Source organism: Dermochelys coriacea, chromosome 24 (assembly GCF_009764565.3).
Source record: "Dermochelys coriacea isolate rDerCor1 chromosome 24, rDerCor1.pri.v4, whole genome shotgun sequence".
Taxonomy (NCBI): domain Eukaryota; kingdom Metazoa; phylum Chordata; order Testudines; family Dermochelyidae; genus Dermochelys; species Dermochelys coriacea.
The window spans coordinates 9,378,468-9,397,004 of record NC_050091.1 but is presented as its reverse complement, the minus strand read 5'-3'; the positions used below and the strand labels follow the sequence as shown (position 1 = coordinate 9,397,004).

The 18,537-nt window shown below is 48.0% G+C and overlaps 1 protein-coding gene across 3 annotated transcripts in view; it reads right to left on the bottom strand.

The window, feature by feature from the left end:
- The window catches only part of F11R (F11 receptor), a 57,657-nt gene extending 39,850 nt beyond the window's left edge, over positions 1-17,807 (bottom strand). The window contains exon 1 of one of the 3 annotated variants that reach the window (XM_043501730.1): positions 17,653-17,807. In XM_043501730.1, coding sequence (XP_043357665.1) covers positions 17,653-17,710 — 58 coding nt within the window. In that variant the 5' untranslated portion in view covers positions 17,711-17,807. The remainder of the gene's footprint in view (positions 1-17,652) is intronic. The other 2 variants (XM_038382811.2, XM_038382810.2) reach the window with 2 other exon arrangements.
- Positions 17,808-18,537: the final 730 nt, after the last annotated feature.

Sequence of the window (18,537 nt, the reverse complement as noted above, 5' to 3'; positions counted from 1 at the left end):
GCTACTCTGAAACGTGATTTTTCATAACTGATGCACATTATTGTTTAACATGCAAGGGTGCGGTGAGTTAGTCACAAGGACTGTACTTTATTACCAGTGAGCAACTCCCTCCCAGCTGATCTCCTTGCAATGATCTGTCTATATGCAACATCACTCAGTTTCCAGAACAGGTTTAAGTCTTGTCCACAGTGTGAAATGCAATCATTTAAACCAAGCCATTTTCAACAGACCTAAACCCTAGCAACTGCCTCTCATGCTGCCCTGCCTGCAGACAATCCCAAGACATGGCTGCTGAACAGTAGAGGGGCAATGCTTTTAGCAGGCCTTGCTCTGGGTGGCCAGATTGTCAAAGAGGGGGAAACAAAACAAGGGAGGGGCCCCACAGGGAACATTATGGTGTGGCCCAGAAGGACACACCGGAAGAGAGGGGGGATAGAAAAGGGAACTCATACCCCTCTTGGGTGTGGATTGCAGTGAGGCTCAAAGGGAGGCCTCAGAGGGCAGGGGAAGGCGGCGACAGTGCCAATATGCTATGGGCCTGATGGAAAATTCCCTGGGGCATATGGTGTATTCAGCCAGGCTGTCATCATCCATCCAGTTCAGCTGGCCAGCCTGGGAGGGGCAGGATGTCAGACAAACCACCATTAAAATCCAGTCCTAAATGTGTATGACGGAAACTGTCTCTTATTTCCCTTTTCTTCCCATTCTTTGAGACTTCAAACGGCTCTTCAGTCTGTCAGACTCTTTTCATCCTCTAAAATCTTCTCACTTTTCTAGTTTGGCCTCTCCTAAGAGCAGCCATACTGGTCAGACCAATGGTCCATCTAACCCAGTATCCTGTAAACACTTCCCTATTTACTTTTTCCACACCATTCATGGCTTCACCATATCCCCCTCTCCCCTCCCTTAGTTGTCTCTTTCCCAAGTTAAATGGTCTCAGGCTCTTCAATCTCTCATGTAGATGTTCCATACCCCTAGTCTTGTGTATTCCACCCCCCCCCTTTTTTTTTTTTTTAAATAAAGGCAACCAGAACTGCATGCAGTATTCAAGGTGGGGGTGTACCACAAATTTATATAGTGGCATTATGATATTTTTCTCTCTGACTACCTACACCTTTCCTAATGGAACCTAACATTGTTACCTTTTTTGATGGCCACTGCACATTGAGCAGATGTTTTCAGAGAACTATCCACAGTTACTTCAAGAGCTCTTTCTTGAGAAACAGCTAATTTAGACCCCATAATTTGGTGTTCATAGCTAAGATTATGGTTTTCCAGCACACATTACTTTGCATTAATCAACACTGAATTTCATCTGCCATTTTCTTGCCCAGTCACCCAGTTTAGTGAGAGCCTTTTGTAACTCTTGGCAGTCAGCTTTGGACTTATCTGGAGTAATTTAGTATTGCTTACAAACTTTGCCACCTCACAGTTTACCCATTTTCCCAGATCATTTATGATTACATTGAACTGGTGGGTAGAATAGAAGAGTGGGCAACCCAGGTTTTGGCCATCCTAAAAGATTCCTTGTAAGCTCGTCAGGGGCAGAGAATCTCCAAGGCAGCCCCCAAGTGGCAAGCAGTTATCTGTGACCCCCCTGAAGATCCTAGGATGGGAGAGAACTGGTTGTCTCTCAAGGAGGCACTCAAATAGAAGAGTAGGGGGAGGACACGCCAAAGACACCAAAGGTAAGGGATGTGAGGTGTTGTGGTCGGGGGGGGGGGGGGGGGGAAGAAGAGGAGTTGCTTTCGGGAATGGCAAGGGAAGGAGTTGAAGCTGGATGACTATTGGTGAACCTAGCCCAATCTTCAGGGTCTCACTGGGATTTACTTAGATGGTAGGTAAGCTTTGGGACACAGACCCTCTGTTTGTAGAGTGCTTACTACAGTGGCTCACTGGCCTCCAGGTGCTACCATAATACTATTAATAGAGGAGCCAAAAAACCATCCCCTTATTTTGGCTTTTGATTTTCAAACCACTGACCACTTTCTCCTTCTCCATGTGAAGGAGAAGGAACTGTGAACCCTGACCCAATCAATAAGTCTTACTTTCTAGTTTCATCACAAACATTGTGCCTGGCCAGATTCTGAACAATAGAGATACAGCATTTTAAAACACAATTATGTTCCATTAACCAAAACTTGTGAATTATCTATTTTTAAAAAGGACTTGCATACAACAAACCAAATACGGCATGATCTCTGGAAAACAGATATATACTGCACCCAGGTAACTTGGAAATGAAAAGGTCTCTCTCTAAATTGGGTCAAAATTATTCAGTCTTTTGGCACCTCAAAAACTGCTGGAGCAACAAGTGGCTTTGGCAGGAAAACAAAGCTTTGGTAAGTTGTTTCATATTTGATCCACTCAGAAATGAGTAAAAAAGTGAAAGCTTGAAACGAACTTCAGTTAAGGAGTGGAAATTTAACACATAAATAGATCTAAAAGATGGCAGCTATACTGGGCTTTCATTCACAGTGAGGAAGGGCAGTCAATTCAGGCAGTGACAATGCATGACCCCCTCCACTATCCAACTTATAGGGCCTCACCCTCATCTGGAAGAATGAGGGGGAAGTTCAGATTTCATGGCCAATTCTGTCTCTACTGGGTCTTCTATTAAGGGTATCAAACTGTGTCAGTTGTGCTGGATTTTCCTGAGGTGGATACTTGTCCTTTAGAACCTGGGGTAGGGCACCAAAATCATTTCACCATAAATCACCAAAGGACATTTAGAGGAGGAGGATGATTTTCAGTTAATAAAAATCAGGGCATACGTGTGGTGTTCATAACATGTTCATGGCATCCACTTTGAAGTACCAGCTGGTTTAGAAGTTGCCAGGTAACAGTCAGTGTCTTGCCCTCAGTACAGCTTCACCCAATGACAGCTTGTTCTGACGTCATGCTTGGGCCTTTAGACCCCATTTCAGAGCTTTGAGTGGGATAGAGCTCCCATTCAACTAGAACTAGTACTTTGTTCCCTGCTCATGTGCAGGGAAAGGCCATTGTTATAGTCACTTCCAGGCTTTTAATTGCTTTTGTTCTGAACACAAAGTGAAAGATTCCATATTATCTGTCAATTGCCTCAACTGCCCCAGCTCCCATCCCCATGATGTTTATCCCACATTTCTTCCTAGCTACCACTCCAAAAATCCATCTAGTTTACCACATGTAAGTGAAGATCAGATTTTTTCCCCCTTCTATTTTTGGTCTCCAGTGTATTGCCTCCTTTCCCACACCCCTTGGATTCAGTCCCCATTCCTCTTCTCCCTCCCTGTACCCCTTGGGGCAGGGGTGCATCTCCAAATGCAGGGGGATGAGCTTTCGGAAGGGTGTGTTGGGCAAATCTGCAAGTTACCCCCCTCCAAATGCACGGTGAGTCAAGAGCCCAGACACTAGTCACCTTGCAACTTCAATCAAGAAGCCACATGCAAATATGCAAGTGACTGAAGGGTTGAAAAAGTCCCCACAAACAGAGAAGGCTCCTTAGAGAGCCTGCAATCTCCCACTGGTACCAGGTTCTCCATCAGAACACAGCATGAATGATCACTGCAAGCAACACCCACTTTTTTGAGTAAATCCTCTTCTGTCCTGTTTTTCCCCTTTGTTCTCTTGTATCACAATTCCCACCCCATTGCCTATTGTTCTAAGTGGGGATTTTTTTTTTAATTATTAAAATCACAGCCAGGTGTGCATACTAATAGTTTCAAATGGAGTTTTATCTTAATCTCCATTCTCAGCATTTGAACAATGAGTCTGCTGATTGGAGCCACAAACACTGCTTTCCCCATCTAATTGAAAATAAGTTTGCCCTTCTTATTATTTAACTTAAAAAAACCCTCAAAATTACATCCTCTTGGAATCTGACCACCTGTTTGCTATCCTCTCCTCTTGTGCAATATATTCAGTATCTCACTGTAAATAAAACCCTTATTCTTTAAAGCTATATCTCCTGGCAGTTTGAGTAGGGAAATCTAATCCTAACACAGCCAACCCCAGACAAACTCCTGGAGGAGGTAATATCCCAATGTTACAGATTAAGGAAACGGAGGAACAGAGGCAGCTCAAGGGAGTCTATCAGAGTCAGAACTGGAATTCTAGTGTCAAAGGCTCCTGTAGCCTACTAGTGAGTGTATTACAGGTCCCATCTGTGCCCAATCCTCAGGTTACACATCTGTTACAGCCTTGTGTCTTTAGCTCTGCAGGCCCCTGGTCCAATCCCTGAATGCAGCAGCTGACACCCACATCATGAATTCATGGACCGGATAACAGATCATGGCAGCCATACTCTGTTTATTGCTTCTCCAGATGGGTTTTACTACCCCAGCTAACATTGGCTGATTTTTATCTAACAAAAAAACAACTGAAACTCAGGAGAAGGTCCCTTTGTTACTGAAGGCGAGTGAAAGGTGCCAGAGTGAGAGGGGCCCACCTGGAATGATTAACCCTTTCAAAGGCAGCCTTCAGTTTTCAACCATAGCCTGGGACTTTCATGAGTTTAAGGGAATTTAGTAGCCCAAAAATACTTAACCTAGGCTCCCTTGATCAGTACCCAGAGCAAATTTACAAACCCTCCTCCCCTTCAGCAGGAAATCCCTCCCCCCCCCAGGACATTTATGGGTAGTGTCACTGCATTGGGGGAAGGGTCACTGATCAAATAACCATCCATTCCCACTCTTACCTTCTGCCAACAGCCAGGATTTCAAGATACAGCTAAGCTGCCTCTGCCCACTAGAGTCCTCAGTTTCACTCTGCTCAGCAGCAGCTGCTGCTGCTCTGCTTGCCCTGGGGCCCTGTCTACATTAGGGATTTTTACCAGATTGCTTCTCATTGCCAACACTGGTACAGCACATCTTGATTTTGCAAATCCACTCAGAGCAGGTCTAACCAATATGGTATTAAAAGCCTCAACAACCTGTCTGCACTAAACTCCCAGTGCTACCACCAGCAGTGGAAAATGTTTCAAAATGTTTTTAATTAGCATAGACAGGGCTCATCCATCCTTTGCTTTAGCTCAGTGGTTCTCAACTTCATTGCAGCACAAACCCTTCCTAACAAAAAACAAGGTCCCCCCATGCAACGTTGAAGCAGTAGCCTAAGCACCACTGCCCTGGGTGTGGGAGATGAAGCCAAAGCCCAAGGGCTTCATTCCTGGGCAGCAGGGTTGTAGTCTGAATCCCACTGCCCAGGCTGGGGCTCTTGGGTTTTGGCTTCAGCCTGGGTGGCGGGGCTCAGGTTCTGGCATCTAACGTGGGCCCTGCTGACCCCATTAAAACTGGGTTGTGACCCACAGCTTGACAGCTGCTCTAGCTCATTCTCTGGAGCCTGATGATGAAGCAGTGTTTAAAGCCCTCAGAGGAACAATTTAACTTTGGCCTAGTGAAGTAAGGGGCAGCTACATATTAACCCGATATGCTGGGATAAGCAGCTTACTAAACGTCACTGCTCCCTGCAGCTCTAGGATAGTCCCACTAAGGATAGTGTGTGTGGAGGGGGGAGGGGGAAGGCACAACTAGACCAGTGGTTCTCAAACTTTTGTACTGGTGATCCCTTTCACATAGCAAGTCTGAGTGTAACCCCCCCCCCCATGAATTAAAAACACTTATGTATTTAACTCCATTATAAATGCTGGAGGTAAAGTGGGGTTTGGGTTGGAGGCTGTCAGCTCACAACCCCCCCCATATAATAACCTAGCAACCCCTTGAGGGGTTCCAAACCCCAATTTGAGAACCCCTGAAGTAGACAGTCTTTTTGCCTTTTAGGTATTCTGCATAAGGACCATGTTGAATGGTGAAGTGCAGAGCCCTCAGTCTATAAAAATAGTAGTAACTCTAGGAAAGAAAAGCTGGGCAAGATTTGAAAGCCAGGAACTTGTTTTTAAACACAGAAATTACCGATTAAGGTACCCTGAACAGCCCTTACTCCATGCTCACCCTGTCCAAGTGAAAGATATCTGGCATGTATTAGCAAAAAGGCATTTTAAATCCTGTATCACTGTTGCTTCAGCTATGGGTCTTCAGCTCAGCTCCAGACTAAGGGCTTGCCTGTATGAGCTAGCCGCACTGGTTTACAAACAGATGTAATTAAACCAGTGCAAAACCCCATGTAGACACTTATTTGGATTTAAGAATTGCTTTAACTCAGTTTAGCTGGAGTTAGGAAGGAATCAACTTCAGCTAAATTGATATAAGCCACTCTAATTTTAGTTTGAGTATCTACCCTGCAGTTTGTACTGGTTCAACTAGATGAGTTAAATAGTCCCACCAGGGTTAAGTGGCAGGGTATAAGTAATTGAACCAACTCCTGCCCAACATGGCAGGGATGTTTCTGTGCATTTGGGATTGAATAGCCACCATCTTCTCAAAACCTTTCCAGAAGTGCAATTACAGGCTAGTCATCAACACCAACACATGGCTCTGAGCATGTAAATTCTGTTCAAATCTCTGCATCAGCTTTTTGTTCATGTCTAAGATGACCTGACTGTGGAATGTGTTGGGACTCAGATCATGCTCCTCCCTCAGCAATTTTGCCATCAGTTTCTGGGACTGCTCTTCCCAGAAAAGGAGGGAGATCTCTTTCCAAACACTAGGCCCCTGGCAACCAGCCAGAGCACAGCATCTTTCAGGGCACAAGTGAAGATGCATTTATTTGGTTTGGCATTTGGGCCACTTTCATTCCTAGGAAGGAAGCTGCCAATACACTTGATAGATTGGTTTATTTAAAAAAGCATAAATTAGTGCCTAGTTCCTATACCAGCAGGTGTTATGTAAGTCATTAATACCCTCCAGTTGTATATAAATATGACAGAGGCTGGGAGCAATATGGAAGTGTTTGGCTCAATGAAATGTTTCTAGTAGCCAGTGGAGAGCACTCCACCACTAGCTGCACCGTAAACAGTAATAGCATGGTGCCGAAAATAAACCCATAAAGAGCATACAAGAAGAACATGAATGAGCTGAGATCGATTCAGAGCCACTCAAACACTGGAGTTGTCCAGGGAGCTACCAGGTCTCTTGCTGGGTGACTCATCAAGGACTTCTCAACTATTCAAGCAGACTCAGGTTGCTCCCCTGAAGCTTAAGGAAGCAAACTCTCCTGTTCTCCCCTCCCATGTTCATGAATAGCACTGCACAACTAGTGAGATGCATAAAGAAGCTTTTTCCTCCCTTTTCAGCATCATGTCCTGGCCACTGCCTGGAGCCACGTACCAGACCCTGGCCAGATCTACACAACAAGCTGTCAGGTAGGGGCGTGAATAGGTGTGATTTGTGACCAACAGAGGTGGGTCAGCAAAAGCACCTATACTGGTAAAAGTGCCCTTTATTGGTACAGCTTATTTCACTCAGGGAGGGTAGAAGCAGCTATGCCAGCAAAAGCACAGTTGTGCCAGTATAAACCATATGAACACAAGGTGCGCTTGCCAGCAGAGTACACCGACATAGCTCACTGGCAAAGCCTTTTATGCTTAGACCTGGCCAAAGCAGAGCAGATTATAGCCTCTCCTATGTGCCCTGAGCTAACAGAACTGGTCCTACACCATGTGCCAACGTGTCCATTTTAGAAAAATGCTCTCATCTAAAACGAGTAGGAAGCATCCCTACTATGGGAGGGGCCAGTCCAGTCATGTTTGCAGAAGATACTCTTTAGCTCTTAACAGAATTAGGTTTCTGTCCCTCATAGCTGCAAACTAAATTTTCCAAAAGGGTCCCGATACTGTGCTGTCTTCCTGCTACAGCTAACAGAGCCTGGAATAAGAGGAGCTCAGATGCCCTCCCACCCATAGTGATGGAGCAGTAACTCTGAAACACTTTAAAACCGACACGTCAGGCACTTTCAAGAAGTTTAGAGCCTCCTTCCGCACCCACCCAAAACCCATCCTCCCGCTCTGTAAGCGCCAGCAGGACATCTTATCCAACTATGGCTGGCTTGCTGATTTGTCAGGGGTCACCTCTGCCCCACCTCTCCCCTCAGAGCAGTGCCATGTTTGCTGAATCTGTCACAGCCCATGATGCGCTCCACTTGCAAGACACTTCTCATATAAATAGAAACCACAGGAGAGAGTGAAGGAATTGAGGCACAGAATCCCAGTTACATGCCATGGGCCTCAGCTTCTATTTAATGGTGCTAGCCCTCTAGAAGACCCAGAAAATATGATACAAGTGTAAGCAATGCTGCAACTTCTACCTGAGTCTGCAGACAGCCTTCAGCAGGAGCAGCAGCTATTAGAGCTGGGGGGGTAAGCCATTGGCCCCACACTCACCACTAGTGCAGCCCAGGCACTCACTGCTCTGGGGGAAGCCACTAGTATGGGACATGGGTCATGCACATGGAGAACTCCTAAGCAAGGGTGGGGTACGGCCACAGCATAGGGCCAGAGCATGATGGGAAGGGGACTGGCTAGAGCACAAGTCAAGCAAGGCTATGGAGTGCCCGACTCTGCCGGATTCTAATGAGATTCCAGTGATCATTACAATACCCAGACCTGACTGGAAAGTAGCACAGGGTGATACCTCTTCTGGACAGCAATAGGCAGAGCTCAGAATAGTTCAGAAGTTGCAAAGCAGCATGAATGGTTTCTGAATTTGTTTGGCAGACGAGACTGAGTCATTTGGGAACCTGCGTAAACAAGATAGGCTGTTCTTTGCCCTGCTGAGGCAAGAAGCCTTTCACACAGGAGGCCTCTCCATAGTAACTTACACTTTTCAAATTGCAGTGCTCAGAGAAGAGCCACAGAGGACGATGAGGGGTTTGGAAAGACTAGTTTATGGAATTGAGAGCAACAAGTGACTCAGTTTGCTTTGCCATATCAGCATACCTCACTCCCGTTACACTGGAAAAGGCAAATCCCAAAGGAATAGTCCCTGGGACTGATCACCTCTTTTCCAACACCAACCTGTGTCTGCGCCATACCTCTGGATGCATTCAGCAGCAGGTTAAAATCCATTAATAGATTTTTACCAGCACGGTTGCGCCAGGTTAATATAAGTGAGATATAACTGAGTTTACAGTTTCCAAAGGCAAACTGGGATTTAGGATAGCCTCTCAGCCACATCGTTTCCACCCAGGCACTGGACGCAGTAGTGTGGTGCTCATTTCTCCAGTCTGAGCTACAGAGGTTTGCTTTTTTGTATGATGAACCCAGATTGGCTATAAAAAGTTTTCCAAAATCCACACCCTGGAACACCAACATCCATAGAGCAAAAGCAGATCTAGGTAGTTATATCTGAGCTCCTCACCACCAATGGATTTTAACCTCACACTGCTGTATTAGCCTCATTTTACAGATGACGAACTGAGGCACAGGGTAGATTAAGTGATTTGCCAAGGTCACACCAGAAGCCTGTGGCAGAGTAAGAAACTGACTCCAAGTCTCCTGATTTCCCAGTCCAGAGCCTTATCCAATAAGCTATCCTTCCACCCTTCATGAGACTAATTACCAAGATTTCCCCTCCAACATCTGGGTCAGCAATCTGTGTCACTACATCCGCAACAGATGAGAAGTTCAGGTTTATGAAAGAGGCATGCTCCCTCTGGGGCTTTTAAAGGCTCAGGGACTGAAAGGCAAGATCTCTGTCCTAACAGGACCCCATCAGTACTTGTTTAGCCTAGACCACCAGTTTCTCCAGAGGTTCTTACATCCTTTTGAAATTCCTGCCCTCTGTCTGCACTATTGAGACAACCCCTGCTGATACCTCTACCATTAACAGTCAAGCATTTTGCCCTTATTACTAATGTTTTAAAGAGATTAAATCTGTAAACACTAAAATTTTATAGGAAAACAAAAAATTACTTTAAGTGCTTTTTAACGCAATTAAGAAACATCTTTATCATGGAAGATAGGTCCATCAACGGCTATTAGCCAGGATGAGCAAGAAGGGATTGGGTGACAGGGCATGGATCACTTGAGGATAACCTGTTCTGTTCATTCCCTTTGGGGCACCTGCCATTGGCCACTGTCAGAGGACAGGATACTGGTCTTGATGGACCTTTGGTCTGACCCAGTATGGCCATTCTTATTTTAATTTGGAGCCAACTTTACATTAGTATTGATTCTTTGTGTGGACAGACTGGATCCTTCTGCTGTCAGCATTTGTTATAAGCACCTCTATCAGGAATTAGAGCCCCATTCATTGTCCTAGGCAAGGTATAAACAAATCAGACATCCGATGAAGCGAGCCGTAGCTCACAAAAGCTTATGCTCAAATAAATTTGTTGGTCTAAGGTGCCACAAGTACTCCTTTTCTTTTTACAAATCAGACAGTCCCTTTCCCAGAACGCTTAGTCTAAGACAAAAGATTTGACTTGTGAACAGACAGGAGGGTGAATGAAGGGATGTTAGGTTAGTGGTAACAGCAATCTTAGTACTCACGAGTGATCACTATTTATAGCCAGCATCACATGGTAGTGATCAATAGGTTTCACAAAGATAGATTAAGGATGGATTTAAAAGAAATAAGGTGGCGACTTCAAATTTTGATGAGGATTTGTTCTCATAAGTAAAGGGCAAACATGGGAGAAAGCATGATGGGAAAAGCAGACACGCAGGTTTATTAATAACCCATTATCACTAGCATGTCATTAATGGAGAGAAGGAGCCAGTGCTCACACATCATAAGAATGTCATTAAAACAGCATCATGTGCTAAGGAGACCGCAAGCCCCCATGATTTAATCAAAATCAATGGTTAAAAGAACTGGGAGGTTTTGGAACAGAGAAGTGGTCAATTTGTCTGACTTATACCATCCAGAATTTGAAAAAGGGGGGCAAAAGCCAAACCTGATTGCAGTAGCTACACATGCATTCTGGAATTATTTGAAGTTTTAATTCAAAAGTTAAATTTACACACACAACATGCATTACATAAGACTGAAAAGAGGTTTTTGGGGGTTTTTTAAGTGGAAATAGAGGCTACCTTAAAAATGGAGGCTGGCAGGTCAGCTTTGACCCAGGAAATTAAACAAGCAAATTGTTTTTCTTTAAAAAGTAAGTTTTAAAAACTAATCACAAATTTCCATTGATTTTTAGAAATTCAGTGGAAATGGTCAGGGTTTAATGTTTTTTAAGTGACCTACAAAAGGGGAAAATGTGTTTGATTGTAAAGAAGAAACTGCACAAAAAGGTCTGAATTGATGTGTTTTAATAGGTTTTGTATTTTTGCTTTTTTTTTTTTTTAACATGAGAGATTAGAGCTTTTGCTAAACACACTCACTGATTCACTAGAGAATTAACCAGATTTTGACATTAACCAGAGCTATTTAAAGGAAACTGTTTTCCAATGCTTCTCATCCCTCTCCTCTAGAATGGTTGTTGATTCCCTCCATTCTTTACTTATCCACCTTGACTTTTTTCACCCACTTCCATCTGAAAGTCCTCCCTGACAACTTACCGCTGCTCCCCCCACACACACACACACCCTGCCCATGCTCACCCCCAACATCCGCTTCCTCCACTCCTGTTCTTGCATTGTGGTGCGTTCCTGGCAAAACCACTATGACCAGGGCTGGATTACCCAAATATGCAGACTAAGCAAATGCTTAGGGCACCAGCAAAGCAGGGGGCACCAAAAAAAAAATTTTTTTTTAATTTGATTTGATATTTAAAAAAAAAGCAGTTAAAACATTTGGGCAATGATTGTGTGTTGAAATCTCTAATACTCACTGGGAGGCACATGCAGCAGCAACAAGTGCAATTCTGGAGTCCTACTCAAAGACTGTGGATGCATTAGAAAGTTTAGCTGAAGACCAGTCATAAAAAGGGAGAAACTATACAAACATTGCAAACAAGATGCAAGAACTAGAGTTTGTATTCATGTTGACCATGTGGAATGAAATTTTACAACACTTACCAAACAAGTCAAGTTCTCCAAGAAAAAATTGGATTTGAAAACATGTGCAGACCTCTGTCAATCATTAGCAGACCACTTGCACACTTTGAGGAATGATTTTGAAAGATTTGAAGACCTATCAAAAGATATCCTGCCTGATACTAACTACAAAGAAGCCCAGTCCCGCAAGCGAATCAGGAAAAAAAAAACAAGCAAATGATATCAGTGCAACAGAAACGGCATTGAATCCTAGAGACAAATTTCTATTGTAGCGTAGTAAAGTAGATATGCGATACACTTGAAGCTCATTTAAAGAGGAGAGGTGAAGTGTACAAAGTAGTATCAAGTAGATTCTTTTCTAAATTATATGGACTTATCTGACAAACAATATTCACAAGGTTCCCAAAAGCTAGTTGACTCACATCCTGTTGACTTGAACATGAATCTCTGGGGAGAGGTATGGCAGTCCCACTGTTATATGTGTGCAAAGTTTAGTGAAACAGGAAAAATGAAGTTCAGTCACATTGATCTTCATGACACAATATCAAAAGCCTGAATACGACGTGTATTTCCAAATGTAGAGATCACACTACGTATTTTTCTAACATTGATGATTACTAACGGCTCTGCAGAACGCTCTTTTTCTCAGCTGAAAAGAATAAAAAACCCTCAGAGAACAACAATGTGTCAGGACAGACTTGATTCACTTTCCCCATTGTGTATGGAAGCGGACATGCTTCGTTGAGTCAGCTTCAGTGAATTTATCCAGAATTTTGCAATCAGAAAATCTAGAAAGAAACTATTTTAATTCCACCATACATGCACGTTGTGTCATTTCAAAAAATAAAATTTTATTTTATGGTATAGTATTGTTTTTATTTTGAATTACATATGGGGGGCACCATAATCTTTTCAGTGCTTAGGGCCTCTAAAGGCCTTAATCTGGCCCTGGCTATGACCAGGCTAATTGCATGCACTACAAATTAATTCTCTCCTGTTCTACCATCTTCCTACATGAACCACTCTACTACTCCATCTTAAATGAATCCCATGCCTCCAATCCCAGCTGCCTTTTCACCACTTTTGGGTATGTCTACATTGCAAACTAGAGGTGTATTCTTAACTCAGATTAGCTAATTTACAATAAAATAGCAGTGAAAACACTGCTACTCGGCATCGTGTTAGCATCTTGAGTTAAAGTCTATAGGGCAGCCTCAGATGAACTTGCACTGCTAACCCAAGCTAAAAGACAAATGTCTTCATTATTATTTTAGCCAAAATTAGTGAACCCGAATTAATACACTTTTTTCCAGCAGTGTAGCCCTACCCTTTGACTCACTTCTCAAACCTTCCCCTCCTCCTGCATCTCTGCTTCTCTCTTGACACAGGTTTCAGAGTAGCAGCCGTGTTAGTCTGTATTCGCAAAAAGAAAAGGAGGACTTGTGGCACCTTAGAGACTAACAAATTTATTAGAGCATAAGCTTTCGTGAGCTACAGCTCACTTCAGCTCACGAAAGCTTATGCTCTAATAAATTTGTTAGTCTCTAAGGTGCCACCAGTACTCCTTTTCTCTTGACACAGGATCTTATCAATTTCTTCCCAGGGGAAAAAACAAAACAAAAAAAAAAGCACAAAAATCTGACCTGACCTTCCCTCTCCCATCTGCTTGCCTTTTCTTCACCTACCCCTCCACCTCACAACTCTCTCCTCCTTCTCCTGGATCACAGACAGAAGTTTATCTTCTTTCCTTCTCCAACACCTCCGCTTGCCTCATTGACTCCATCCCACATACCCACTCTCATTCCTTCCCTTACTCTTCTCCTGCTTTTTCCTCTCACAATATAAACATGCCTTAGAGAGTCTCCCATCTTAAAAATTCCACCCTTCTCCCTCCATTACCATCCCATCTCCTCTCCCCCTTTTATCTCTAATCTCATTGAATAGATGATCTACAATCCCTGGCTGGAATTCCTCTCCTCCAATTCCATCCTAGACCAGGGCCAGTACTAGCAGGGAGGGGAGAAGGGCTTGCAGGGCATATAGCCACGACAAAATTTGTCTTAGCCCTCCCCAGCAGCTGCCATTCTCCAGCCACCCAGCTCTGAAGGCAGAGCAGAGGCTGCTGGCTGGGCATCCAGCTCCAGCAGCATTGGAGAAGTAAGGCCAAGTGGGGGGGAGGGGCCCTGAGAGTAGCCCCTGGCCTGTGTCCCCACTTGCTGGGACATGATGCCCAAGGCAGGTGAAAGGCTGGAGCTCTCCACAGCGGCCTGGACTGACCCATTCTGGCCCAAGCTCCTGGACCCTGACCCCCCACAATCACTGCTCCCCGAGGGCTCTGCTGGGCCTGGAGCCAGGTCCCCACACCCGGGCAGCTCCTGCCAGCTGCAAGCAGCCAGTGCCCCACATTGCCCAGCTCCAGCTTCAGACCTGGCTGGTGGCAGGGCCTCCTGGCGAGCCAGGGCACAGCTCCCCAATTTTCTGTCTGGCCCACCTCAAACCCCCCCACCCCAGCAGGAAGAGTCTAGGGTTGCCAGGTGTCCAGTTTTTAAACCAGAAAGCCTGGTTGAAGAGAGACCCTGGCGGCTCCGGTCAGCACCATTAAAAGTCCAGATGGTGCAGGCTGGCAGGCTCACTACCTGGCTCTATGGCTCACCGGAAGCAGCGACATGTTCCTTGGCTCCTAGGCAGAGGAACAGCCAGGAGGGGTTCTGTGTGCAGCCCCCGCCCTGAGCACAGCTCTGCAGCTCCTGGCTGCACCTCCACCTAGGAGTCAAGGGACATGTGACCACTTTAAGGGAGCCGCCCAAGGTGAGTGCTGCCTGGAGCCCATACCCCCCACCACGCCCCAACCCTGAGCCCCGTCCCACACCCAAACTCCCTCCCAAAGCCCCTCCTGTGCCCCAACCCCCTGCCCCAGCTCAGAATCTCCTCCTACATCCCAAACCCCTAATCCCTGGCCCCACCCCAGAGCCCGGCCCCCTAGCCAGGCCCTCAAACCTCACCCGCCTCCCGTGCCCTGAACCTCTCATTTCTGGTCCCACCCCAGAGTCCATAGCCCCGCCCACACTCCAACACCCTGCCTCAGCCCAGAGCGCCTCTCTCCCACACTCCGAAGCCAGCCCGGAGCCTCCTCCAACATGCTGAACACCTCAGCCCAGAGCATCCTTCTGCACTCCAAACCCCTCATCCATGGCCCCACCGCAAAGCCCACACCCCAACCCTCTGCACCAGCCCAGTGAAAATGAACCAGTGAGTGAAGGTAGTGGAGATTGAGCGACAGAGGGAGGGGGGAAATGGAGTGAGCAGGGGCGAGGCCTCGAAAGAGGCTGGCACCACCCATCCTAGACCCTAACCAATCCAGCTTCCACCCCTTGCACTCAACTGAAACTGCTCCCACTAAAGTCTCTAATAACCTCCTCTTAGCCAAAGCTCAGAATCAGTACTCCATCCTCGCCTCTCCTTGACCTATCAGCCACCTTTGACATAGCTGACTATGCTCCTCTTCTTGAAATCTTGTCCCTCCTAGGCTTCCCTGACCATCCTCTCCTGGTTCTCGTCCTACCTCTCTAATCACTCCTTCAGTAAGTTCTCCCTGCCCCCCCCCGAAGCTTTCTGGGGAGTTCTACAGGGCTCCGTCCTTAGTCCCTTTCTCTTCTTCAGAGTAACAGCCGTGTTAGTCTGTATTCACAAAAAGAAAAGGAGTACTTGTGGCACCTTAGAGACTAACAAATTTATTTGAGCATAAGCTTTCATGAGCTACAGCTCACTTCATCGCGATGAAGTGAGCTGTAGCTCATGAAAGCTTATGCTCAAATAAATTTGTTAGTCTCTAAGGTGCCACAAGTACTCCTTTTCTTTTTGTCTTCTTCTACACCTTATAATTGGGTAATCTTATTTGCAAACACAAGTTCCCAACTACCATCTCTACACTGACGGGTCAGACCTAGGTCTATTTCAGATCAGTCGCCTTCTGTCCAAACTCAAATCTCAGCCTCTCCCTCCCGATATCGATATTGCTTTGTGGATGCCTAGCCAGTATCAGCTCAAGCTGTCTTTTGGTTCTGTGTTTGTACACAGCTTAGCACAATAGAGATCCTGGTCTGTGACTAAGGCTCCTAGATGCCTGGATAATACTAATAGCTTGAGAACTTTGAAAATTAAACACCTATTTAAAGCAAATCCTGATAGATTTGAGTTAATAGCTCTTTCTAGAAGATTCAGACACCCTTTTGGTTGAGAAGACTCCAGCTCTCTCATCCTCCAGCAAGGACAGGGAAGACAAGATTTGATATTCCTAATTGTAAAGTTACAGAAAGCAAATGAAACATTCAGGCTGCTCTTATGCATCATAGAAGCAGCACAAAGTTAACAGCTTTAAACAAACAAAGCTTTCCCAGCAGCATTTGCAATCCAAACATGCCAAGTGCATGAAAACACTGGAACAATGGCAAAAAGGCTACCCAAAAAAATACAACTAATTTTCATTGTTTAAGTGCAAAAAGTGAATAGCCTCAACAGTGAAGACCAAATGGATTTCTAGAGTGATTCCAGTTTCCAGAATTTGAGATGTTCTTCTCAATACAGGAAAGGACATTTGTTTAGCGGCATCTAGGATGTGTGACTTAACTGGGTCTCCAACTGTGAGCACTGTGAAAATAGAGCCTCCTGCAATCAGTATGTCTGCACAGGCCCCTCTGCATGCCTCTGATAAGGAATCAACAGCATTTTACAAACAGTGTTTAACTCGCAAGGAAAGAAACAACTTCCCCCATTTCAGACCAAGCAAAAATTCAGAATAAAGCATCGCTAACATCCACCTCCACCCTCCCAGGCCTTTTATCTGCCCAGAAAGGGCCTGGCAAGGGCTTTACAGAGGTTCAAACTCAAAGCACCAAATGTTTAGCACAATCCTCAAACCCCAAAGACAATATGGGCCAATGCAGGGTGGGGACTCAGCTGAGAAAAGGAGGCTCAGCCACAAAACGAGCAATCTGTGAAGCAAGGAGCAAGACCCGGGAGCAAAGGCAGCCATGGGCAGCCCCAGGGTGCTGGGGTCTCAACATCTCAAAGAGAGAGAAACAGACACAGCCCCATGCAACAGCACCACCCAACGTGATAAAAAGTGAAGCTCCTGAACTGCCTCCTGCCCCCACCCCCCTCATTGCCCCTGCCCCCTCCTCTACTCTCCCCCCCCAACCACCTCCCGGGCCAAGGCGCCTCCTCCCGCCCCGCCCGTCCGCCTCATTGCCCCTGCCTCTACCCTCCCCCCTCCCGGCCCCCACCCGCGTCCCGGTCCAAAGCCCCCTTCCCCTCACCTACCCTCCCCCACCCACCTCATTGCCCCGCGCCCCCCCTCACCTACCCTCCCCCACCCACCTCATTGCCCCGCGCCCCCCCCACCTACCCTCCCCCCTCCCGGCCCCCACTCCTGCCCCGCGCCCCCCTCACCTACCCTCCCCCCTCCCAGCCCCCACTCCTGCCCCGCGCCCCCCCCTCACCTACCCTCCCCCCTCCCGGCCCCCACTCCTGCCCCGCGCCCCCCCTCACCTGCCCTCCCCCCTCCCGGCCCCCCCCCCCCCCCCCCCGGCCCCCACTCCTGCCCCGCGCCCCCCCTCACCTGCCCTCCCCCCTCCCGGCCCCCACTCCTGCCCTCCCCCCTCCCGGCCCCCACTCCTGCCCCGCGCCCCCCCTCACCTACCCTCCCCCCTCCCGGCCCCCACCCGCGTCCCGGTCCAACGCCCCCTTCCCCTCCCCCGCCCGCCCCACTGCCCCGCGCCCCCCCCGGTCTCACCGCCCGGCGCCCACACTCCGCCCCCCGGCGCGGCACTCACAGAAGCTGACGCTGAGGAGCAAGAAGCGGAGCCGGCCCCACGCCCCGGGCCCAGCCATCGCCGCGCGCCCCACGGAACTCCGAGAGGCGACGCCCGCCGCTGCCTGACTAAGCCCCGCCCCGCCCGGCCCGGCCCGGCCCGGCCCGCAGGTGAGGCCCCGCCCTCTGGGTCCCCATTGGATCCCGGCCAACGGCCACCGCCCCGCGCGCCCCGCCCCCGGGGGCTGACTGGAGGCCGGTGCGCTGTCGACGATTTAGTCAACCCTGTGCCCTGCCTGGCTCTCACACCTACAGCTCCGCTCTGATTGGTCACCAGTGGCGGCCCCTAACCTCGCCCCCGTGAACTTAGTCCCCGCCCCAAGGCCCGCCCCTCCCCCCGCCAGGCCGCTCAGGTTGTCATGGTGACGGAGGCCTCCCTGGGCTCCGCTGGCCCGGACTGTTCCAAAGAACGCGACCCCCCCCCGCTCGGCGCTGATGGGGGCGGGGCTGCACCCAGGGACTGGAGCCCCCCCAAATCAGAGAGGCCGCTGGGAGAAAGCTGCCCCCCCCCGCGCTGCCCCCACCCCAGCTCACCCCCCACCCGTGTCCTGCGCGCAGCCTCCTCCCACTAGCCTAGCACCCGGCCCAGCTCACCCCCCTCCCTGCACCTCCCTGTGACCCAAGGTCCCCCCCCCAGCCCCCGTCCCTGCACCCAGGCTTAACCTCCCCCCCCCCCCCCCGTGGCCAAGAGCCCCTCTGGCCAGGTCATTTCTCCCTCCTGCCCCACCCAAGCCAGCCTTCCTCCCCAACCCCTGTGGCCCAGCCCCGGCCCAGCTCACTCCCCACCCCACGGTACCCCGGACCCAAGCCCAGCCCCTGGTGGCCCAGCGCCCTGCCCTGCCGCCTG